Source organism: Chanodichthys erythropterus, chromosome 12, assembly GCF_024489055.1.
Source record: "Chanodichthys erythropterus isolate Z2021 chromosome 12, ASM2448905v1, whole genome shotgun sequence".
Taxonomy (NCBI): Eukaryota; Metazoa; Chordata; class Actinopteri; order Cypriniformes; family Xenocyprididae; genus Chanodichthys; species Chanodichthys erythropterus.
Genome location: NC_090232.1, coordinates 3,484,853 through 3,510,993, shown reverse-complemented (window position 1 = coordinate 3,510,993; position 26,141 = coordinate 3,484,853). Strand labels below are relative to the sequence as shown.

Here is a 26,141-nt window from a genome sequence, read left to right as displayed (position 1 = left end):
TTCTATGTATTTACTCACTGACATTGAAATTCACCCAATTCACAAATTCAATCATGATGCCAAGTTTGTCCGACAAACAAACCATACAGGAGAGTTAATAAATTAACGTCAGTGGACATGAACTTAAAAAATGGTAGGAGATGATTGGTTCATGTGCCGCTTGAACTGAAACGCAGCGATCTATCATGACACATTAATGAGCGACAAAAGGTATTTATTGTTTGAATTTTTTTTTTTTTAAATTCCAAAATTTGAAAGCTGAGATTTAATGTGTTTCATACCAAAATTAACCTGTACTGTCTTGTCTGTTGATGTGTTGTCAGTCCTCTTTGCTCCACGATGTTTTTCATTCTGTGAGAACATGATGTGTGGTGTGAGAGCGCCATGGCTTGTTTGCAGTGTTGCCAATTGCTTTCAGTTGAAAGTAGCTAAAACCGGTCTTTATATGACGCTAGATGATGTCATACTGGCGAGTCCACTTACCTATTTTAGTATAAAAGTAGTTCATTGAGCGAGTCATGGAATAAGGTTTGTTCAAGAAGTTGCTAGATTAGGCTTTTGAAAAAAATCTCAAAAGGGGCGGGGAAGTCGCTAAATCTAGCAACAAAATCGCTAAATTGGCAGAACTGCTTGTCCAACAAAGCAACAGTAACTAAGGGAGCGGGTCTATGCGAAAGGTCAATCTCGTGACTAACAATATATTGTATTATAGTAGATGTAAGTTACGTTAAACGTGACTTTATGTTGATAAATTAACCCCCCACTTCTGTCCCTCCCACTTTTTAAAACAAAGTTACGCAATGCCACTGGTTGTCCTGATACTCTATCTGCGGTCAGATGAGATGTGTCATTATTCAAACATTATTTTCGTAACTTTTTATGAAATAAATTCTCAGAAAAAGCAAATTTTCCTGTCCTGTCAGCTGTAGAGCGCACTCTCTCTTCAATGGCACGCGCAAATGCGGCGACGTGCGCTGTTTACCACATCATTAAAAATAAAGCTCAAGAAATTACAAGCATGCAGCGTCTTAGTTACATTGTCGATTGGTCATGAACTAACCCAAAAGTACCAATAAATTACGTAAATGGTGTTAGATTTGCAGTTAAAGATAATTTAAAGATTATTTTCTAACAGTTCAGATATTGAGTCAAGATTTGTTTTGAGTAAGAGGCCACTTTTTTTATTTGAACAATAGAAAACATTTTGTGAACTTTTCATTCATTCATTCATTCAAGCAAAAAAGAAAAGAGAGAGAGAGAGAGAGAGAGCAGCACAAGCGACTATGGCGAATCATTTCGTTCAACCTTGTCAGCCATCTGGAATGTGAAATTTCCTCAACACACTATTGGCTAGAACCAACAAACAAGTTTAACAAATGCAAGATTTAAAAAAATAAGCAAATCCATTATATCCAACATGTCGCTTCTTTGCTGCAGTAAACCCCTGAAGTATTTTAACAAAATTGCTTGAACATTCAATGATGAAACGTAATGGATGAGCAATGTTCAGATTCATAGAAAACATAACTTGGAGCATAATTTCAATGCTCTGCTATTGTATTTACATCACCAAGTCAACAAAGAATCTTTCTGTATGTTGATCTTTAGCTTTGTTTGTTTGCTGTTTGAATAAATGTTTGAAAAGTTATAAGCAAATGGGGATAAAAGAACCACATGCGTTTTGGACCACACCGGCTCACACATCAACAGCATAAGGGCCACAAATGTCTGAACTGATATGTAATATGCATCCATCAGGCCAGCTTTGGGATGCAGACATCCTAAATCACATCGGATGGACTCGACAGACATCGAAAAACTGCAAAGTACAGGAATCAAGGCCTCTTCTCGTGCATTAAAAAGTTTGATTTTCAAGATCTTGGAGTTGAGAAACATAAAAACAATCAAAAACCAATAAATAAAAAAAACAGTTTTGTAGTATTCTTCACATGAGATGCTTATTCAGCATGATTTTGCAGCTCATGATTTGTTCTGTGCTTTGAAAGTCATCAGTTTTCCATGTCAAGGTATGAACAGTAGAGCGAATTCCCATGTGCACCAGCATCTAATCCAGAATCAGACCTCAAGACCAACAACAAATGAGTTCTTCTGAACTAGATGGCCCTTCTAGCATCCAGCCAACAGGGCTAAATAATGGCAATGGCACCAAAACACTGACGTCCATCATCAAAAACAACGCCAGTCGCTCTCCAGCGTCCGTAGCTTTTCCATGCTCTGTCAAACCTTGTAGTAAATGTTTGCAGGATTTTGTGGTGGCATTTCTTGGACGATGTAGACTGGGTGTCCGTAGTCACCACTGACCTTCTCGTAGTGCGGACAGTACATGCTTCCCGAGGTCCGCAGTGGGAAGATGATGTCACTGGGCTCGGAGCCATTATTGTTGCTACCGCCGCTGGCGGCACTTCCGCGTTTGGGCAGCGTGTTTAACGGCAGCTGGGCGGAGCACTGCGCCGAGTGTTTCTGATGACGCCGATGCAGCAGTGCTACAAGAGCGATGATGATGATGATGAAGATGACTCCACCGGATGCAACACCAGCGAACAGGGCTACTTCAGATCCAGCGGATCCCACAGACTCGCCGCTCTTCCCACCGGCCTCACCATTCTGTGTGGAGTCTGGAGAACGAGAATGAGTTTATGATCAGATGTAGTTTATTCTTAAACAAAATGATAGCCAAAGTGAAGTATCCGGATCATTTAACATCTTAAGTTAGGACGTGCAAGTCCACACTAAATTGGCAGTGCTTCATTTATTTTATTTTGACATAAATCAGCAATGCATAAATCAGATGCATACCCAAAAAGTGTAATTATTTTACATCCAAAAGGTTTTACTTAGTCTTTTGTCATTTTTTGAACATCCGTAATCCATTGTCATACAAAAAAAGGGCTGAAACTGGTCAGACATCCTCCAGATTTACTCTTTGTGGTTTAAAATTGAAGAAACATTTGACATCTGAGATGTATTAACATTTGGCATACTGTGTATCTGGGTCATATTTCAAACCAAAATCAAAAGAAATATTTAATTTTTTTTGCATTGTGTCATTAATCCTCATTATTTATATTAAATTTATTTGTATTTTATTTGGTGCTGTCAATTGGTTAAAACAATTTACTAATTAATCGCACATTTTTCTGTTAATAATTTCTAACATTATAGTTTTCAATACATTTTTATATTGTAATAATTTCACATTTAATCTCCAAATTAATGTAGAAACAACATAAAGACAGTAGCCTATATTTTAAATATGTTTAATGGCATATTTTATGAAAGAAGACATCGCCGATACCAATACTGCTACTGATGTCTCTATGAAATTTCAATTTTAACCATTAATTATAACCATTCAGCATTATATTTGTTTGAAAGCTATAAATTTTTAACATATATTAGGTTTTAAAATATATATATATTTTCACATAAACCCATTATAATAAATCTCACATTATATATCAGGGCTCATTTTTTTCTATTGGCCCAGTCAGACCAGTTCTGATATTACTTGCCCTGTCAAAATGCACAAATTTTTTTTTGTTTTCGTTGTTTTTGATCCATATAACCTTGTAAACAGCGCTTTAAGATTTTTAGGTAGGTCTAACAGGTAGGGAATATACAGATATTGAATAAAGTTATTAAACACTTCACAGTCTTCACTGCATAAAATCTAACTTAAATATAGATTAATCCTTATTAAAGCTACAAAAGTTATTCAGTCAAGAGCAGTGAGTGATTTTCTCATTGTGTTTTGTTCTTTTATCAACATTAACGACAGACAGCAGCAGGTTTATTAGGCTGCTGTCACTTTAAGAGCTGACACACATGACACAGATCTGCTACACATTTTCTCTTTACATCATTTTAAGACATCATTTAACTGTGCTTGCGAGATTACTCGACAAAACAAGCATTTTGACATAATTTTGTGTGTTTTTGTCCATTCAAGCGCTATCTGAAGCGGCTTTCTTTTGGCTTCACACAGACGGGAAATTCACAGACAGCGCTCCAGTACAGATTTAAGTTCTTTTTTGTGTTTTATCACACTTGAATGAATGATAACGTGATCATATAATGTAACGCTAGCCAAAGGATGAGGGGAAAAACAGATGCTGCGGTAAATATTTTTAACGCGTTAAACTGAAAAAAATAATTGCATGAGTTAACACGTAATTTTGACAGCCCTAATTTTATTATAATACATATTGTATTAAGTATAACATTTAATTATTTTATTATGTATATTTTTCTTATGATTTTGGGGTGAAATAAGAGTTGCATGATTCCTACCAGTTTTGCTGACAACATCGTTCTCTTTGCTGAAGGTGCTTTGGTCCTTATTGTCAGGGTATTTCGGAGGATATCTTGTGGGATGATTTTTTGCTGAGAATGAATCTGTAGGACCTAAAAACAAAATAGAAAATTAAATATTTATAGCCAGCAACTAAAATCACTAGTGGAGCCAAAGCAGTACGAAATGTTCATCGAACTGAAAAACTGATCTGAACATAATATCGGACCACCCTTACATCTTTTTGGCTTCCAGGCATTATGCCCCAGGATTTGAGAGAGAATTTAATGAATTGGCGTAAAGCTGCAAGCATCTCCCCACAAGCCCAAAGAAGGGACAGCTGGCATAGCCATAGGAAACAAGCTCACATGACATTTCAATTACACGCTGAGGCACACTAGCATGGACACCCACTACAAGACCGGTGACATGAAAGACTGTTCTGGAAGCAGTGATCTTCATCGTTGCAGGTGCAGGTATGGAGAGGAAGATTGCGGGTGGTACTCACTCTGTCCAACTCTCAGAACCAGCTTCATGGATTTGGTCTTACAAACACCGCCATCATGGTTGTCCAAACCTTCAAACGTGCTGTTGGATGTGGCTGAAAGAGAGGAGGAAAAAATTAATTAGCCATTGTTATCAAAACCTGTCAAGAACATGGATAATATTTGGATAAGACATTTTTGCATTAAGCACATTCAATTGTAATTATAATGCATCAATAATAATAATATATTCAGTATTAGAGCTGTATGATTAATCGTTAAAAGATCTCGATCTAGATTCAAACACCCACACAATCTTATTAAACTGAGCCAAAGAGAGCCGTTGTCATATTTAGGCAAACAGTCTTTTCAACTACACAATATCATTATCTCTGTATTACATTAATTAAAATTATCACAGAAGTATTGGGATAAAAGTTTAAATTTCAGATATAAACACTGATATCTACGGTAGTGATCAAAATAGAGCAAATCGCCTTTTGAAAGTAATGCGAAACTTCAAATAAAGATTGTATCATTACATTGTGACACCAGTAGGTGGCGACAAGTGATTTTTAAAAAAAATTGACTTGTCATTGAATCATTCATTCAATAGATCCATTCAAAAACCCTGATTCATCCAGTAATGAAGCAAGTGAAGTCTTTAAGAGTGAGACATGGAATCATTCAATTCACATTTATTTGTAGAGCGCTTTTCACGATACATATCGTTTTAAAGCAGCTTTACAGAGAATGCATGTCAACATCACAATTTAAAGAATGCAGTTAGCAAATAATGTAATAATTTAGGCAATTAATTTACAATCACTGTTAGTATTCAAGAGATTCATTTTAAAACACTGATTCGTCCACTAATGAAACAAGAGAGCGATTCAAAAGCATAAGGAGTCGTATGCTCTCCAATCGCTCTCGCGGTACTTTGATGTCATACGACGACTGCAGTGCAGTGCCGATGCATCTCGAATAAGCCTTTTATGAGTGAGTCATTGAATCATTCGTTCAAGAGATTTGTTAAAAAACGCTGATTCATCCTGTAATGAAGTCTTTATGAGTGAGTCATTGAATCATTCGTTCAAGAGATTTGTTAAAAAAAACGCTGATTCATCCAGTAATGAAGTTTTTATGAGTGAGTCATTGAATCATTCGTTCAAGAGATTTGATAAAAAAATGCTGATTCATCCAGTAATGAAGTTTATGAGTGAGTCATTGAATCATTCGTTCAAGAGATTTGTTAAAAAATGCTGATTCATCCAGTAATGAAGTGAAGTCTTTATGAGTGAGTCATTGAATCATTCGTTCAAGAGATTTGATAAAAAAATGCTGATTCATCAAGTAATGAAGTTTTTATGAGTGAGTCATTGAATCATTCGTTCAAGAGATTTGTTAAAAAATGCTGATTCATCCAGTAATGAAGTGAAGTCTTTATGAGTGAGTCATTGAATCATTCATTCAAACAGATAATAAATAAATAAATAAATAAATAAAGTTAAACATTTTAAATAGACTGCTGCAATTAACATTTTGTCAGAACCTATAGTAAATTACATGTTATTTTGTGTATAATTCATAATCGGGTGAGAATCGTGATCTCTATTTAAAAAAAACAAAAAAACAAAACATGATTCTCAATCGTGCAGCTCTATTTGGTGTGTAAATATATTTGTATTTACACATTAGTTTCTGTGTTGATGTTGAGTTACAGTACAAAATTGTTGTAATAAAATATTTTATTATTGCTGATTATAATATGGATCTACTAAGAATCAACATTAAGAATAATGAGAATAACAAAAAAGTGAAATATCTGCATGAATTACAGTAATGACAATATGGGTGTTAAAATAGTAACATATTGTTTAAATTTTCTAATGGAATGGAAATACTAGGATTCTTTCCCCCCCTTTTTTTTGTGAAAGTCACCCACTGAACATTTATTAGCTTACATTTCTGATGCTGAATATTTAAAGCCCATCATCCATCTTAAAAACTCTTCCACGCCACCAAATGATTCTTTTCCCTCGAGGCCCATTTCTCTTACAGTCCTCTGGATGAATTTGGCCATATAAGGTTTAGTGGCACTAAGTGAGCTAGTTTATGACCGGGTCAACTTTCCACATGTGTACTCTCGCAGGTCCTTTAAAGTGTTCCTTGCGGACATTTGAGTCACATGTTCATCAGTCAATGTGTACATGCATGCAGAAGGTGAAGGTTTAGCTTGCCGCACACAAAGAGAAAAATCACAGTTTTGCAGCACGGCAAAGCTTCTTAAAAGCTTGCATTTGTTTGCTGCTGGTAAATCCTTACCGAAAGCATTAAGAGGGGCGCGCACGCACTCACGTGCACGCTAATTTAGAAAACCCTCATGCTGTGAGTAATAAACCCAGTGTAATCAAACAGGTTTGAACTTTACAGAAACTAAGCATATTACCAAAGCCTTTTCACATCATTATCACAGAATATCAAGGATTTGCTTTGCCCGTCAATCCTCGGCTAGTGGAGTGGCTTGGTCGAACGATTTAAACGCTATTGTGCCTGGGCACCCATGCTGGGTCCTCTGATAGCAGAGCTAAAGAATTCCATTGGGCCGTAATCTCTCTTTCACTGCTAGGATTAAGACCAATCCCACATGAACAAATGGACTTCCCCTCCAAACTGCTTAGGGCACAGAAAGAACTGAGTGACCAGCAAGTGAAAGGGCAAGAGAGTGGGGAGGGTGGGGAGAGAAAGCAAACGAGAGGGAGAAAACAGAGGGGGAAGAGAGAGAGCGAGCGAGCGAGCTTTTACCCAACATGTCCCAGTTCCCTACAACCATTCCCACATTCATCTGCAGCGGCCGCTCTAGATGTGACCCGACTCTTCGGCTTGAATGAAGCCCGCTCATTTCCTAACCACAACAAGCACATTCAGAGCCTCGGGCCAGCGAGGCTCAAGCCAGCGACGGAGTAACAAAGTGGAGGTGGAAAACTGAAGTTGTGCGCACACAATAAAACAAGTGTGTCCAAGCAGATGTTATGAGGGGTTTTTTTTAGCTTTTAGCAGACATAAAGAAATCCAACTATCCTAGAGATCGTATTTTAACCACATATCCGCAGTGAACCATATGCTGTCTGACTGTATGTCTAGAGGAAATGCTAATTATTTGTTGTAAGATGCACTGATTGCGCAAATATTCAGTGGTTGCGCCACATTTCTTACATTTTTATTGGCTGATACATTGATATACAACATATAAATGCAATTTTACCTATTTTTAAGTCTCCTTTGCTCCAGTTAAATCTACACTGTAAATATGTATGACATAGAAATTCATAATGTAGACAGCTTGTTTCAGTCATATAAAATAACTTACTGTACCAAAAGTCAATTAATTAAATGAAATATTCATTATTATGAAACCTCCAGAAAGGTCTCTCCAGAAACTAAAATTGATAAGAAACTAATAGCTAGTACCAAATATAAACTGCAGAACAATTATTTAATGTTTTCAAAGACGTATCTTATGTTCAACAAAGCTGCATTTATTTGAGCAAAAATACAGTAAAATTGTTAAATATTATTATAGCCTACAATTTTTCTATTTTCAAATATTTAAAATGTCATTTATTCCTATGATGCTTCAGCATCATCAGTGTCACATGATCCTTCAGAAAGAATTCTAATACACTGATTTGGTGCTTTAAAAAACATTTCTTCTTATTATTATTTATCATATTTTGGTGGAAACTGATACATTTTTTCAGGATTCTTCGATGACTAGAAAGTTCAGAAGAACAGCATTTATTTAAAACATAAATCTTTTGTAACATTATAAATGTCTTTACTTTGACTAATTTAATGCATCCTTGCTGAATAAAAGTATTATTTTCTTTAACAAAGGTTAGTGCATGTCAAGAAAGTTTAAAAAAAAAGTTCTCTTCGACTCTTTTTGTCAACTCTCACACACATCACAGTTACATGCACATGTTCTGACATTTGCGCACACGCACACACACACACACACTCAGACACAGAGGTAAGTCTCTTTAGAATCATTTAGGTCAGATATCCGTGTCCCTCGGGCTGCAGGCCAAGCTGCCTTAAAAAATCACATCAAACCGATCCGTCTCATACTGGCAAGGGCTTGAGGGATTTAGAGCGTGTAAATCTTAAAATCACATAAACGGCCATTAAGGAATGTGCCATCTGAAAAGGGGCTGAGATCAACACGCTAAACTGAACGATAACCCCCTTCCGAAGTGGTTGAATGATACTAATAACATCCATCAACAAGACTTGCTTCACAGAGAACATCTCAGACTTGAGACATTTCCCTCTCCACAAGGAAAAATAGGCCCGGGGAAAAACTAAAATAAGCAAGCTAAACAATATAATGATTAATGAACATAAATATCTTTATCTTTGCGGTGAACACACTTGCCAACGGATTTAACACATTTCCATTAACTCTAAACTTGATTTGTTCATTGTTTTTGGAGGGTTACACTAGTCAGTCGCCTTCCCAGACGAAAAGACGGAAAAGATATCTTGGGAGACAATGCTGGAGGCTGAAATTCCCACGGGTGGGATCAGTTCTGCATTTGGCTCCTTCTACACAGTCTCCCAGCTGGCAACGGAGGTGAAAACCGATCATGAATCAGCACCTGAGGTGAATTCTTGAGTAAGCATTGGAAATAAACTTACAGATGATGTGATAGTCCTTCCCTTTGAAGAACTCCAGGCCCCACAAGTTGGGGCTGAACTCTTGAAACTTGAAGGTGAACTTCACGTCCTGGTCCGGCTTGTCACAGTTGAGCAGTAACATGTCGCTTTTAGTAACACTACAGGTCTCCAATTGTTCTTTGGGAACAAGATAGACCCGGAAGTATTCAATGTTCATCTGCTCAGTGGAGCCTGGCTTGATTCTTGGACACACAATGTCCATTTTGTCTCCGATCTGAGGGTATAGTACTACACCTCTTCCTGGAACAAACCTGTAGGGAACAAGGGGATGTTAATTATCTTATAGAGTTACAGAAATAGGGGAAACAATTTAATGATTAGCATGCTTATTAATGAATTATTAATCAATTAAGCATAAGAACTTTGAAGTTAATGTAAAATATATCATGTTTGGATGTCTAATAAATTTATCCTCAAAGCAAAAGCATCTGTATCTGGTGGTTTCTTTGGGTAATTCAATTAAAGGGTTAGTTCACCCAAAAATGAAAATTCTGTCATTAATTACTCACCCTCATGTTGTTCGTTCATCTTCGGAACACAAATTTAGATATTTTTAATTAAATCGTAGTGATTTCTGTCCCTACATTGACAGCTACACAACTACCACTTTGATGCTTCAAAAAGTTCATAAAGAGATTGTAAAACTAATCCATATGAATTGAACGATTTAGTCCAAATTTTCTGAAGAGACTCTTTATATGATGAACAGATTTAATTTAGGCTTCATTTGTGTTCCGAAGATGAACGAAGGTCTTACAGGTGTGGAACGACATGAGGGAGAGCAAATAATGACAGAATTTTCATTTTTGGGTGAACTAACTCTTTAACCAATGGGTCACTGGCTTCAAAAGTGTCTTTTAAGTGTCAATTGTACTAGATTGGGATAGTTCAAGTATTCCAAAACAACATTGGACCCAACTGACTTTGTATGGCATACAAAAGAGAAATTTTTCTAAATATCTTTGGTTAAATTACACAAATTTGTCTGCCTCCTCCATTTATTGTTAAACAAGCAACCGACTGAAATGGATTGAGACAAGCAATTTCCTTTGGCTAATTTTCAGAGTTCTGTCTTGAAGCAGAATGCAAATGAATCTAAAGCATTTGGGACCTTGGCTTACTTACACTTTTTTTTTTTTTTTTTTTGACTAATGTCTGCAACTTTGTAATCTTCCTTATTTTTTCCCCTCCATTACATACTTCTCTATTCTGTAATGCATTTGCACAATTAACAATCGCTCACTCCTGACCGCTCGCTGAAAGTCCTTTCTCTGCCCTCAGTGTTTATTACAACCCTACTATAGCTCCTATTACAATGTTCACTTGTTGTAAAAGCGTTTCTTTCAATTATTTGCAGATTCTCAGATTAACTTGGTTTCTCATTAAACAAGCAATTTCTATTGCAAACAGACTTTTTATTTTAAATCTACCATAACAAAGTTAGACATGCTCTCACTCTCACTTCCCCTAAAAACACCATAAGGCAGAATAAAAGAGTCCCTTCCGTCCTCATAAAGTCATTAAGAAAGGGACCCTCGAGGTTCTGCTGGGGGTCCTGAGAAGACAGGAAGCTTTAGTGCCCCTCCTCCGCCCCCTGCCGTACCAACTTCTGTGTGGAGAACAAACCGGGACGGGGGTGAACAGTGCCTTCATCCCAGCGCACCTTTTGTCTACAAAGCTCTGTGACAAAGATGACCCACTGAGCTACTGGAACTCATGAAAACCGATTACAACCCGCGGCAAAGCTCTGCTGCACCACAGCTTAGCATCTTAAAAGAACGTTATCCTGCATCTAAACAAAACTGATCTATTTGAATACAGGTTCACCACTGTGAAGAAACAGCCACGAAGCTCCCAAGGCAACTAGATTCACTTGAGCGATCAGATGGTGGAATAAAAATGCATAAAGACTAATGTAAATTCTAAGTGCATGTTTGGTGAAATGTTTTCAGGTAAGTTGACCAATTGGCAAGATCTCCCAATGAGTATATAGGCTACTTTGGCAGCTGAGAAAACACCTCAGAAAGTGGTAGCTACTCTAGTTAAATGCATTTCCATGTCTTTTAACAAACTGAGACTATTTGTCCTGACGCACAATGGCGTGCTGAGGAACAGATGCACAATTATCATAAGACTTTGGAGACATGCTTCACAGTGCTCAAGCAACAGATCTCTCCGTGGCAATCAGCGAGAGGCTGTAATCCACTCTTCATTTTAACATTTCTCAGCTTATAATCAGTCCTAAATTTAGACTGTGGCTCAGCACTCTTACACGATATTAACCATGATGTAAGGTCTCCACAAGTTTGATTGCTCTCAGCCTTTCCTCAGCAAATACCAGGGTACAATCTCAGCATATCATTTATGCAAAACATTGCATTTACCTACAATTTTTGATAGGGTGCACACAGGCCAACTGCTTAAATGACACTTAAATTAACATTTACAAATAGTAACGTCTACAAAGTTGTAAAGGATAGCCCAACAAGTTTATACAGTGATTTCCATTCAGCCTGATTCTGCAAATGAAAGTACTTGCATCTCAATGTTACTGCCAATAAAGCATCATTGTAACTAATACCCTGCAGTCTGGAAAGGTGGGTGGTCCTCCAACAAAATGCCATGGATTACGAATATGTTTAGTGGGCTGTCTTGTGTTTAAATGACTATGACATGGTAATAAAAATCAATGGGGAAATCAACAAATTACAACTATGTAATCACAGATACACTTTTAAAATGAAATGACCTTCAAGTACCATTTTTAGCTGAATATTTTGCACTAACTTTGGAGATTAATTATGTTACATTATAGGTTATTTCCTACCAATCAGCATATTGATTATTTAAAGTTCCAGTACATATTTTAGTATTTGAATTATATGGGGAAATGTGTTCAACTGGTGTCAATTCATACTTATTTCTCAGTCATATTCTTGTTGTACTACTTGTTTATTAATAGACATAAGCATGTATTCCATTTTTCTACTATTAACACTTTTAATCTTGCTATTATGGCAAATAACTAGCATGAAAACACTACTGCAACTAGAAATATAAACAAACTAGTCGGACTAGACACTAGTGTCAGAAATGGTTGTTACTCTGAAACCCAGAACCCCATGTAATTCGAAGTCAAATCAATTTGCAATTTGCAATTTGTTGGGCTACTAGTTATAATGGAATCGCGTTATGTGTCACTATTGATACAGCACTAGTATCAAATGGAGAATTACAAGTGGTTGATTTAATAGATAGGAGTCACGTTGGCATTAATACCCACTATATAGAATTATTAGCTATATTCACAATTAGGTTACGTACAAATATTAATAATAATAATCACGCGTAACAAAATAGATTTAGTTTGTGTAGAAGAATAAATGTTAAAGCTGCTTGCCATACAGCATTTATTTATAAGTGTACTTACTTGGTGTTCGAAGTATTCCAATATATTGATTCTAAAACTGCTGATCGAGCCAGTCTTACTCGACAAGCAACCACGAAAAGACCAAATATATAACTCCACATAGTTATATCCATTGCGATGAAAAAAAGAGTTCACCAGTCCAAATCTGATTATAACAAGTGGGAGATCCACAGGCACTAATGCGAGAAGAATCCGATGTTGTTGGGCGCTCTCTTCTGATGAAAACGGGTTTTATTTGGAAACGTCAATTTATTTGATAATACCTCCAAAAATAACAGCTCCTTTGCAAGTGGCACTCTATAGAAGAAATTTAACAAAATAGCCGGACAGCGGTCGATAATCCATGCAATCGGGTTCTTTAGACATTAAAATGTCTTAATATGCATCCTTTGAGAAGCAGTGTCTACACTTCTTATGAATGTAGAGAAAACAGTAAAATACTGCAGGTTCCGTGGAATATCAGCATAGCTCTAAAATTCGGATGTTACTGAGCTCAAATCTAAAGGAAGCATCAGTGCTTCTCCTGTTCTTCGTCTTTGCATTCAACTCTGCCAGTCTTGGAGTGGCCTCAAGACGTGCTTAGAGACTTCTTAGGACAACCCAATGTTGCCGTTAGACCCCGCCCACATCACTCTCGATTGGATGACGAGAAATGAGTGACACCTAGTCGAATTGAAGGAGACTAAACAGAAGTCTGGAAACTGTACTGCTATATTAATCATTAGGCTGAGGTGCAAAACGGCAACCAAATGATCGAAATACAACCGTTTTCAGCCGGGAGGCCGCGACCCACTAGGGGGCCTCAGTGAACTTCATTTAAAAAATATATACGTTAAATTAAAAATAATTCGTCCTATCAGCGACTGTTAGCAGACTGAGGCACATCTTTATCCTTAGAGATATTCGAGCATGTTATGTTGACTTTACCAAGCCATAAGATAATTGAGCATTAAGGTAAGTTTTAAGGGAAAAAATACGTATTTTTATGAATAGGATAGAGTGGGTGAAAACGCCCCCTAAAACGACCCCCTACTGTTTTCCCCAAAATAACCGCTAGAGAAAGTCAAGATACATTTTTGTTGCAAATATGGACTACATAGACAAGAGTGATGTAGAAGTATTTACAGTGAAGTTTACACTGGTGATGTACCTGTAAGAAATCGGTTTCACTGTAAACTATCTCATTTTCAGCAGAAAGAAAAAAGTGTTTTAAAGCTAGTTGTTTGGTAGAACACCACAGTATGATACGAGATTATTTAAGCCTGTAGATAGGAAGTACTGTAGTCAACGTATTTAAGGAAAATATAATTATATTTACAGAATGACAATTTCTTTTCAAACAGTCTGCGGGGTAAAACGCCCCCTTCCCACTAAAATAATTACTGTAGTCTGAACATCAAATCCTTTGTTTTACAACCAAATGTAACTAGTTGGTTGAACAGAAATATTTGGACTTTATACTTCAAAATTACCTCAAGTTAGCATCAGGCAGCTAGTTAACTACCCAGTTAGCATCAGCTAACAGTATTTTTCAAATTTAATTTTTTGTTAAAAATCTAATAACATGAAAACCCTGGACATTTTTTTTTACTTGGTTTATAATTAATGTCATTGTCACTATATATATATATATATATATATATATATATATATATATATATATACAGTACAGTCCAAAAGTTTGTAACCACTAAGATTTTTCATGTTTTTAAAAGAAGTTTCGTCTGCTCACCAAGGCTACATTTATTTAATTAAAATACAGTAAAAACAGTAATATTGTGAAATATTATTACAATTTAAAATAACTGTTTTCTATTTGAATATATTTGACAAAGTAATTTATTCCTGTGATGGCAAAGCTGAATTTTCAGCATTACTCCAGTCTTCAGTGTCACATGATCCTTCAGAAATCATTCTAATATGCTGATTTGCTGCTATATATATATATATATATATATATATATATATATACACACACACCTGCACACACAGACAAGATGCAGAAATACACTGAAAATAGTCTTAGTGTAAACGCGGGAATGTGGCGTTGTGTCCGAGATGAAATGATTCATTTTTTATGCTTAATCTTTTATTTTAATTTAAACAACTATGGAAGCTTGTACTAAAGGCATTTCCCACGAACCTAATCCTCTTAGTCACGTAGCTAAACCTCAAAGTCTTTAAAATCTGTATTACTCACAGGAGTGTCAGCTATGTCATCATCCGTTTAATGTTGAGAAGAAAAAAAAAAAAGCTGACTTGCTGAAATTGCGCACAGTACCTTAAATACTACCTGAGAGAAATCAAGAGTGTTCGATGGCTCGTGCAACTTTTGTTTATTGTCCTTTGAGTGTTTGGACAATAACCAAAAGGAAAAACTAACAGGTAAGAGATAATTGGATGTCGAGTGGTGTTAAAGTGAGATTCATTTGCACTTCCATCGTCTGGCCTGCGCTCGAGCGCGAATCAATTGTGTATTTGCGCTTGTGCCGAAATAACAGAGGTGTCAAACAAACTATTAATTAGGCTGTGGATTGAAAGCGTTAGGTGATGCCGACATCCTGACGTAAAAAAAAAAAAAAAAAAAAAAAAAATGTTAACCCACTTGTATTGTTGATCCCGTGGCTTCGATTCTTCCAGCTTTTGTGTCAGAAAATGTCTCGAATGCACTTTTTTTTCTTTTTGCAATTTGATTTTAGATGCTGTTTTTTTAAATGAAGACTTTTAGTATTGTTTAATCCTGATAAACTACACAATACAAATATGCAAATAAATATCAGAAACACGACACATTCATGGATTTATTGGAGATTCTTGACATATCCTTGATAACTGGGTCAAATATTTAACCAGACCACAAACACAAATTCTGGCCAATCAGCAACCTTTCACTCAATCACCTCTAAAAGCATCTCATCACTAACATATACACTGACATGCAACGACCAGGTACCCTTTATTACAGCATCACTTTACCTCTTGAATGTACAATTATTAAAGTATAAGTAAAAATGATAAAAGGAGGATACTTGTGTTTTATGATGCTTCTTGGTTCAAATCATAGTGGTCTGTGCCATTCAAAATAGAGGGATGGATTTCCAGCTCAAGCTATTTCCCTGCCAATCTTGCATTCTAATTACTTTATACTATGAATAAACTATTAAAAAAATAAAAATACTTCAATCGAATCAGCCAGGAAAATCTGTTGAGGTCTTGAATTAGTGAAACCGGATGAGAAAGCAGGTCAGGTCAGGTCCTTTTTGAACCCTACCTGTGCAATGCACCAAATGTGTTTGCAGATACTACACGGAGGACAAGTGGAGGTTATCTATACAAGAGTCAGCAATACAAAACAGACAGGTAAAACAGAGAGGGGAAAAACTGAAGGAAATTTGACAAACTGTTTGTTCCCGTTGTTCTGAGAATTTGAAACACACCACACGAGACCTATGAAGAAGAACTTGTGCTGCAGCACAAACGCCTCACACGGAGAGGTGGTCTGGAGAAAGTCTGGAGAAATCCTGGCCATATTGTTTTCATCACTCAGAGGCCTTGAAAGAGAAAGACAGTTTCGGCCTCGACTTCCCTTTCCCCAAAATGATCTTCTGTTCTTCTTTCTGCTGTTTCTGTCGCTCTTGCTCCAACTTCATTCGCTCCTCGTGTATTTTTCTCTGCTCTTCAACTATTCGTAGTTGTTCCTCTGCCTGTAGGACAGGAAAAAAAAGGAGATTATTAGGAGCTAAACATTAACATGTGAATAAGTGGTGTTGTGTGCTGGATACTAACTGATTACATGTAATCTGGATTATGTAATCAGATTCCAAAAAGTAATTATGTGTAATTAGATTATATTATGTTTTAAAATACTCGTAATCAGACTGCAGTTACTTTTATATTGATAACATGTTATTCTCACAATGGCAGTAAATTATTCATAATTTATTGATTATCCCTACTAATACTTTTTAAATGTTCCTTTCTTAAAAAGCCTTATTTCTTTATTTTTATGATTCGATTAATAGCTTTTCATTAAACTCAGGTTCCTTCACAAACCCCATTTTAGGAAACCCTGACATAATATTTAATGCACTTTATGTTGTTGATAAAGAATGGAATACATTTTCTTTCTCTTTGTATCAATATTATTAAGATATAATTAATATAATCTGTGTTAAGAAGTCATATCAGTTATTTCAAAATGGTTGCCATTGAGTGTAATTGTTCCTTTTGAGTTCTACCATGTGGTATGAATTTCGTGGGAGTGTGCAAAAAGATTGTGTGGTATACAATCCTTTACACACATGAAAAATGCAAATATAGCTGATAGCTGCTCAAACTTCATTGGCCGCCGCTGGCAAATTTTCAAGTCAATCAGACTTAGGGTTGTGTAGTCATAGCCATTTTTTCTCCATGTTATAGCGACACCAAGTGGCCAGTTGTGGCATCCTTTTTCATGCAACCAGAGAATGAGGTCTTACATATGTGTGCCAAGTTTGGTGAAATTATCTCACTCCGTTCAGCCATTTTAGGAAAAGTGGTTCCGCCCATTTCAAATGTCTTGCCGGCCCTTAGAGGCCGTGAATCAAAATTTTTTTTTGATAATATTATTAAAATCAAACTCCAGAGAATCTTGCTGCACTGGTTTGGTTCCGATTGGGCCAAAAACCTAGGACTAGTTTTTCAAAAAATCTAAAATACCCGAAAAATTCCAATGACCATATTGATCCAAGGATTCCAAAGATATAAGACACGTGAGCCTACGTATAACGGTTTAGGAGTTATGAGCGATTTTGTACTTTTCATTGCTGTAGCGCCCCCTTCAGGCCGATCGGGATGAGCCTTGGTGAAGTTGTAGACGGTGTGAGTACTACCTGCCCTCAAAGTTTCAAGTCTCTATGACTTACGGTTTTGGTCTGCCTGATCACTTTTTGGGGAGAATGCAGATCCTTGGAAATTTTAACAATTACAATAGGGCTTCAGCGATACGTGCTTGAACCACTAAAAAAATATAAATAAAATACAAAACATTCAAGACTATTCATGCATGAGTAAGCATGAATTGACAATTTATTAAGAAATACATTTATAATCCCTAGTCCCACGCTTTAATTAAAAGCTTCAAGCAATCAGCCTGTGCTCTGTGACATTCAATATAACGTCTGTTTAATCTCGAATCATCATTTACAATATGTAGGACAGTCGTTTATATGACAGTTGGGGGACAGTTGCAAGATCGCATCTGTCAGTTCACTTTTATCTGCTGACAGGTGCATCTTGACCTTTATGGCCTGAAACTGAGAGGATCGCTCATACAAGCTCTGTTTAGTAACTCAATTCATCAGGACCAGAAGTGTGGTTTCCTTTTTTCTTAAAGACTTCTCTATTGAGAAAGAGAACTCCACAATACAAAACATGTCAAGCAGTGCTTATGCAACATTAATGTTCCACATGGCTACACAGTGTAGGGGACATTCGCTCTATATGAGAAGACAGCCAGGCCAATAGAGTGCTGGTTAGATAAGGATTCTAGGTGCTTGACATTAAGAACGTAGTTTACTGCTTTATCTGAAAATTCTGAACATGACTAGGGTTGGGAATCGAAAAGCGATTAAAAAGAAGAGTACGCACACCCCCAGATTTTTGTAACCGTGCATACTTGTATGCACAGGTCGCACATTTTTTTTTTGCAGTAAATAGTTTATCCACAAGGTGGCAATCATAGTTGAGGAAAAACTGCATAAACAGAACAGACGGGAACACATGCAAGCTACAGCAACAATGGAAGCCTACACTGACGAGAGAAGAGCGAAGAGGCTGGAAAGTACCCTCATTTGTACAACTTTAGCATGAAAAAATACAAATATATTCACATGGGTTGTAACTCATGGCGAAACATTGCTCAAAACTACGCATGCGTTTAACACCTGTGTATGCATACAAGTCAAATGAAATATACTTTGCAAGGCTGTTAGACTGTGCGCATACACTTACGTACGCATAAAAAATAAAAAAAAAGGATACCCAGTGCTTTAAGATCAAGAATCTGATACTTGTTAAAATTTAAATTTTTATTCCTCTTATCGATTCCTTTGTGTGCATTTTAATTAGATTTTAAACCATTGAAGCATGTGTAGTTTTCTGTGCTGCGCAAACGAGTGCACAGAAAGCCACCTCTCATACTGAATAGTGCACGACAGTTCTCTTCCGCATATTTTTGCACTTAAACGGACAAATAGACACAAAAATGTGTCAAAATATCCTCATAAACACAGGCAGTTATGTGTTAAATGAACAAACAGTTGACAAAGAAAATGCATATATATGGATCCGTGCAGCTCTTAAAAGTGACAGCAGCCTAATATTCCTGCGGCCGTCTCTATGATAACATTAATCAAACATTTCTTGATTGAATAACTTTTGTAACTACATTTGTAATGTTTTTTTTTTTTTTTATAAAGTGCAATGTTATTTTAAATCTGATTAGTTTCTATACCTGAAAATCATAAAACACTATTTCAGTCGTGTCTTTGTTCAGTTGTTTTATTTGTGTGACTGCCAAGTTGTACTATTTGTGTGACTGCAAAATGTTTTTGAAAGAATCTCTTCTGCTCACCAAGGCTGCATTTATTTGATCAAAAATAGTAAAGACAGAAATATTGCGAAAAAAAAATTACAATTTAAAATAGCTGTTTTCTATGTGAATTTTTTTTAAAATGTGATTTTCAGCATCATTACTCCGGTCTTCAGTGTCACATGATCCTTCAGAAATCATTCTAATATGCATTTTATTCATTTTCAACGAATTGTTCCATTGTTTCAAATATGCAACTCAACTTCAAATTTTTAAATGAAATGAAACATGACGAAACAACACATACCAGTTTAGCTTGAGCATCGGCTATCTTGCGGTTGTTCTCCACCAGAATTTTCTCCAGTTCTTCACGCTTTGATTTCTCTTCCTCCTGCAAAGTCAAACCGCTTTAATGTGAGTCATAGTGACCAAAATCATAAAAAATTAGTGGCACAACTTGAGCAAACACAGAAATGAGTAGATAATAAAGATACATTCAGCTCACCAGACATGGATAAACCTACAGTAAACTTGTCCTTCACTCACGAATAAAGTTCCTAGAGGAGTCAGGGTCATATTGGGAATACGTTCTTTGTTTTAATAGTATAATGTACCACCAATCAGCAAGGGAGGTTCTTTCAAACCACTGACCTGTGTTCTCGGTACTTCTCTACTTACATCTCACTCTCAGAAAAAAGGCCACACAGTGAAGTGCCGTCTGAGGAGCAGTCAGCTCAAATGGTGTATAGGAGCAACAGAAGCGTGAACAACTTTCATCACTTCTATTCATAAACAACTGAGAGGGATAGTGAAGTTCAGGCGAATAGCAACAAAAGCTCATGGAACTTGTGCATGAGCTTTTTTGTTCAAGAAAACTGTGAAACATGAATGGTAGAACGATCATACTCAGTGCTACTGTGATGTGTGAGAGATTAGAGCTACAATTCGAAAACAATTCAATCTCACTTTTCAATTTTGAGAGGAATTAGGCCCTGACATACTTCAAGCGAAATCGAACTGAACATCATTTTGAACAAAATCAGGCCAAAACGAAGCTTTAAAAAGCAAACTTTCACTCCAGCTACCATTGATCCATGATGATGTAATAGGAAGGTGTGGCTCTGAGGCTCCGCCTTCTTTGATGTGGAAAATTGAGGTCAGACGTTCGTAAGTATAAACATGAACACACATAGACAGCCTCTTTAGAGAAGAAACTGAAGTTGTACTTCAAATTGAAAGCGACACTGACACCGTTTTTCATGTTTGATACTGTAAAGCTGCTTTCGTTAAAGCAGTATTGTCTAAAGTGCTAGATGAATAAATGTGAATTTACTGCAGAGCTGGTGTAAATATATCCAGGTAGCGAAGATCACATGTTTTCTTAACGGCAGCCGTTTTCTCACCATGTTTATTTTGTTGGGAACACTTTACAATAAGTTTCATTAGTTAACATGAACTAATAATGAACTGCACTTCTACAGCATTTATTCATCTTTGTTAATTTCAACATTTACTAATACATTATTATAATCTTGTTAACATTAGTTAATGCACTGTGAACTAACATGAACAAACAATAAACAACTGTATTATCATTAACTTAGTTCATGTTAGTTAATACATTAACTAATGTTTAACTAATGAACCTTATTGTAAAATGTTACCAATTTGTTTTATATATATGTTGGGATATTCGCTAACGGTATATTGCTTCAAACTTCTTTTTACTGCTAAACGAAGAATGAAAGGGAACTTCGCTGTAAGTATATCAGAGCCTTAAGGCCTGTTTTACACCACACACTCATACAGTACACAAGGAAAGCAACAGCAGGCTTGTGTTGTGCTTTCCAACAAATAAACTGCAGCTACAAACTGAAAATAATGTAATTTCTGGGTTACTATATTGAATATTTCCTTTATCCTACTGCACAGTATTCTGAATGCCTAAATATTAGGGGTGTGAAACTTTTTCAAGATTCAATTAAAAATTGATTCTTAATTTTGAATTAAATTGATTCAATATTTGCATAGATTTGATTTTGGATTTGATTCTAGACTTTTTTTTTTATTTTAATTTATTGTCATTGAAGCCCTCCCCTCCTTATATATATATAAGAAAACATGTGCCAATAATTGATTGATATTAAATATGTCAATTAAACTTTAAACAAAGATTTGTTGAGTTATTATTTTACAATTTCATGTTATTGTTTTACTTCACAAATCACTTTATAATATCTGGATATTTTATATTGAACTATTTTATTCATAATAAATTACATTTCCTGCCTTTTAATTTTTTTGGATATTGTTAATACTATATTGTTTCCATTTGTTCCCTGGTACAGTTTTGCCATGTCTGTTTATTATATTGCGTTTCATTTTTGGGTCACACTTGGTAACTTTGCAGTCAAAAATGAGACAGAAGTTTTTTTTGTTTGTTTTTTTTTTTTCAGGAAAATCAATGTAATATTTTTGTTCAATAAGATTTTTTGATTATTATTTTATGATACTATGCAATATTTATTAAAATTAATACAGATTTTTTTTTTAATTAAATTATTTTTCAATAAATGCAATATTTCAGATTAAAATGCCTTAACATATCAGAAACATGTCAATGATTTTTTTTTTTTGTTTTTGTGGGTGTGTGTTCACAGTTAATGCAACAAAAGTCACCAAGTGTCATCCTGTTCCAATGAAGCAAAAAAATAAAATAAAATAGTACATTTTTTTTTGGTCAGTTCTGACCAAAGAGGGCCAGAGGGTTATCACTCTTTTTGTGATATCTGGCAAAAAAAAAAAAAAAGATGATATTTTTTGAATATCTAGAAAAGTACAAAAAATACGGTAATTAAACATTATTTAATGTTATTTTCTATTCAATAAAATATTGATATAGTGCCTTTTGTTGTAAAGTAAGCTTCATTTGTCCCCGTTGCAAGCATGTGCGCTCTCTAAACTATCCAGGTGCTGCACTGTTTTGTTCCGTCAACATCATGTTATTAACAGATGTTTAGAACATTGATTTTTGAAATTTATGAATTGATTAGAATATGTGAATAGGTTTTTTCCCCTCCACTCCTACTAAATATGTTGCTTTCATGTGTGTGTGGTGTGAAACAGGCCCAATTCCAACAAAACTACAGGAACCTAACCCAATTAATCAGCATTAATAAGCACATAGATTCTGTGCCGCCTGTTCACATTCACAGTTACCTCCCGAGCTTTCTGAGCAGCCAGCTCTGCATGTCTCTGTCTCTCCAGCTCCTCCAGCAACTGCTTCTCCATGATGCGTTTGGCCTCCTCCACCCGTCGCAACACTTCTCTTTCAATCTCATCCTTTCGCTTTTCCAGTTCCTCTTCCACACGTTTGGCCACAAGTTCCTCTACGCGCCGCGCCGTCTCCTCCTCAATCAGCCGCTCCTCTATCTCCTGCTGTCGACTAAGGAAGAAGGGATTATAAAAATATACCTAATGTTAATTATTAAATGAAGCAGGACAGGTAAATTACAAGAAACACAGTGCATGTGCTATCTGTCATTGTGCGTGGAAAATCAACAACTTCAAAGTGTCAACTTATCAGTAGTGGTCTACTTGTATAGGGTTTTTTAAAAGTCCAAAAGTGACATTGCGATCAATGCTGAATGGTAACTACACATCTCATTTATCTCTTAATTACTATGGTGACTGCTCATTGTTTTTATGATAATGATTATAAAGATGTTATTATGATCATGGTCAATGACATGACGGGTTGGTTTTTTTTTTTTTGTGCAAAGGCCTTATTAATAATAATAATAATAAAAAACAAAGATATGACATTCAAAGTATGTAAGGTAGTACAACTACATCTCTTTTATTGAATCCAAAAGGGTTTAATTATATTTTGCTATATATAAAGTATTTTAAAGATTTTGAAGTGTCAAAAGGTCATTTGATTTAACCGTCCAAAGGCCAATACAGCCATTTCATTTGTGATTAAAATATCTTAAAATGTAATAAATGTATATATTTTTTATTCTGGCATGATTTTATAACATCATATATCAACATAGTGCAAAATGGCATTAAAATTATGTGTAGAAGTCGTTGCTTTGTTATGAGAAATAATATCTGGAATAGTGAATTTCGTTGATGTAATTCGGAGTAACCAATATAAAAGGGACCATTTTGGATCAAGTCAGTATCATGTGACAGGATGTGACATCATTCAGACACCTGCAAAGGACCACATGGTCATGAAGCAAAGTAACTAACTCTTTTAACTATTTGAAAAATTATTTTTTTTCACTTGCTCATACTTATGTCCCGAAACATCAGGTCATTCGGTGCTATAAAACATGGAAATTTTGTAATATTAAAAAAAAAAAAAAAAAAAATTACTAAATATAAAATGTTTGAATGTCCTTTTGCTAGTCAGATAGATATCAGCCTGTTAGCACTGAGTGAAAATATCGTCATTTGGTAAAACCAAAATGACTTTTTTAGTCCATCTTGTTAAAAAAAAAAAAAAAAAAGACAAAAGCAGTGTTAATTTATTATAAAAACCACAATTGTTAACACTTAATAAAACCTTGACCCATCAAAAAAATCAAATATTTATTTAGTTATTATCTGGCCTAGTGTTGTCAAAAGTACCGACTTCGATGCCAAGTCGATACTTAAATTTAAAAAACGTGACGTTTGAGCGCTGTTGAGCGGAAACACCTCTGATTGGCCATTGCGTTCACGCACTCAACATGTACGTCTGTGACTTTTGACAACACAAATTTGGCCAAAGTTTCTAGAATTCCAGATTCATTTAATTAACCCGCCTGGCAGATTTATTGGTGCATAATTACATACCGCAAAAAAATACTATTTTGTTAACCCACTCACTCCAAAACCCCAAAATACATTGTATTATGGTTATATTTTGGACATGGTTCAATGGTAGAGTCATTGTTTTCGACATGCACCTCAGTTTCACCATGGTATGCTTTGCATAAGCTTGTAAACGTCATTCAAATAATGTAATATATGGCAGTATCTGATGGTACTTTGAATTGTGGACTGAAAACCCACATACTGATATTGCATGGTCCTCCAAAACACGATGACATATGTACAATAAAAAAACAACATGGTAGCTTTCTTCTCGTCATGGTACCGCGACAGTATTTCTGTATGGGTCCTCATGTGGCTCACAGTATTCAGGTGATGTCTAACTACTACAACAACATCCGTGACAGCTTTCGTTTTGGAAAGTGTGCGTACTCACATTCTCCTCTGCCTTTCCATTTCGGCTCTCTTCTCTTCTTCCTCTTTCTTCTGCTTCTCGTCCACAGCACTCCTCTTACTTATCGCCCTGCCGAAAATATCAATTCTCTCAGGCGGCGATGCGGCTCTCTCCCTGTCCCGGCGAGACGTGGCCGTGTTCGACTTGGATCGAGAGCGCGACTCTCTCTTCCGACTCCTTTTGGACTCTCGGGATTTCGAGCGCCTCTTCCTCTCTTTGTCCCGGGACCTCGATCGCGAGCGGCTTCGCTTTTTACTGTGCTTACTGTTTTTGGAGTGCTTGGAGCGGGAAGAGCTGCGGCTCCGCGAACGACCCATTTCAAACGCCGTCAGAGTTCAGTAGCAGTATCCTGAACACCTCTAAAACATCGGAGTAAAAGCACCTGATCGCTTTCAAACAAGACCCAAATTACACACTTAAGGAATCAGTCGCGACTGCATGACAATAATCGTGAACACGAAAGTCTTATTTGGAAATAAAGTGTTTAATAACAACGTGATTGTTTTAACTGCACGGTACCATTTATGTTGTATGGTTAAAAAGCAAGATGGAGGATGGCTGTTCTCAGATCCCAGAATGCAATGTTGTGACGATCGACACTTGGTTACTTCGATTACTGCCACCAACCGGCGTGGAGCTAAAATGAGAGGCCAGTTTCATTGTAGGGAGTCGTTTGGACGGTTCGTTCACTGAACCGATTCACAACCGAGTCATCACCCTTTCTATTTTTGTTTTTTGTTGTAAAGTTGTGGCTTGTCAGTGTGTTTTCACTCTTATGTTACACATAGATTTTGAAATAAGTAAATAAACGAATATAGCTATACATACCAGTCAAAAGTTTGGAAACATTACTATTTTTAATGTTTTTGAATGAAGTATATTAGGCTCAATAAGGCTACATTTATTTAATGATAAATACAGAAAAAAACAATAATATTATCACAATTTAAAATTATGGTTTTCTATTTTAATATACTTTAAAATATAATTTATTTCTGTGATGCAAAGCTGAATTTTCAGCATCATTACTCCTGTCTTCAGTGTCACATGATTCTTCAGAAATCATTCTAATATGCTGATTTGATACTCAGTTATTATTATTGTTCAAAACAGTTTTGTTGCTTAATATTTTTTTGGAACCTGTGATACTTTTTCAGGGTTCATTGATGAATAAAAAGTTAAAAAGGACATAATTTATTCAAAATATAAATATTTCCTAACAATATAAATCTTTCTTATCACTTTTTATCAATTTAACACATCCTTGCTGAAGAAAAATAGTAATAATTTCTTTCAAAAAAAAAAAAAAAAGGAAAAAAAAA

General features: G+C 35.8%; 2 protein-coding genes across 2 annotated transcripts; both read right to left on the bottom strand.

Moving 5' to 3' along the window:
- Positions 1–301: 301 nt before the first annotated feature.
- Positions 302–13,546, bottom strand: efnb2b (ephrin-B2b). The gene is made up of 5 exons (XM_067405041.1): positions 12,968–13,546; positions 9,499–9,788; positions 4,821–4,913; positions 4,312–4,425; positions 302–2,636 (listed from the first exon to the last, which is right to left on the bottom strand). The coding sequence occupies exons 1-5, from the start codon at positions 13,078–13,080 to the stop codon at positions 2,239–2,241; spliced, it is 1,008 nt and encodes a 335-aa protein (XP_067261142.1). The 5' UTR covers positions 13,081–13,546; the 3' UTR covers positions 302–2,238.
- A 2,180-nt stretch (positions 13,547–15,726) lies between these two features.
- Positions 15,727–25,388, bottom strand: arglu1b (arginine and glutamate rich 1b). The gene is made up of 4 exons (XM_067404734.1): positions 24,802–25,388; positions 22,758–22,983; positions 19,846–19,929; positions 15,727–16,671 (listed from the first exon to the last, which is right to left on the bottom strand). Exons 1-4 carry the CDS (start codon positions 25,134–25,136, stop codon positions 16,507–16,509), a joined length of 810 nt encoding a protein of 269 aa, XP_067260835.1. The 5' UTR covers positions 25,137–25,388; the 3' UTR covers positions 15,727–16,506.
- Positions 25,389–26,141: the final 753 nt, after the last annotated feature.

What these genes read in the sequence shown, in the direction of transcription:
- arglu1b (XM_067404734.1), bottom strand. Translation starts at nt 25,136, where the DNA reads ATGGGTCGTTCGCGGAGCCGCAGCTCTTCCCGCTCCAAGCACTCCAAA. An exon ending in ATGGAAAGGCAGAGGAGAAT is followed by an intron (nt 22,984 to 24,801) that starts GTGAGTACGCAC and finishes CTTCTTCCTTAG; the next exon opens with TCGACAGCAGGAGATAGAGG. An exon ending in CCGATGCTCAAGCTAAACTG is followed by an intron (nt 16,672 to 19,845) that starts GTATGTGTTGTT and finishes CCTGTCCTACAG; the next exon opens with GCAGAGGAACAACTACGAAT.
- efnb2b (XM_067405041.1), bottom strand. Translation starts at nt 13,080, where the DNA reads ATGGATATAACTATGTGGAGTTATATATTTGGTCTTTTCGTGGTTGCT. An exon ending in GAAGGACTATCACATCATCT is followed by an intron (nt 4,914 to 9,498) that starts GTAAGTTTATTT and finishes CCTCTCTTTCAG; the next exon opens with CCACATCCAACAGCACGTTT. An exon ending in CGATGTTGTCAGCAAAACTG is followed by an intron (nt 2,637 to 4,311) that starts GTAGGAATCATG and finishes CTCGTTCTCCAG; the next exon opens with ACTCCACACAGAATGGTGAG.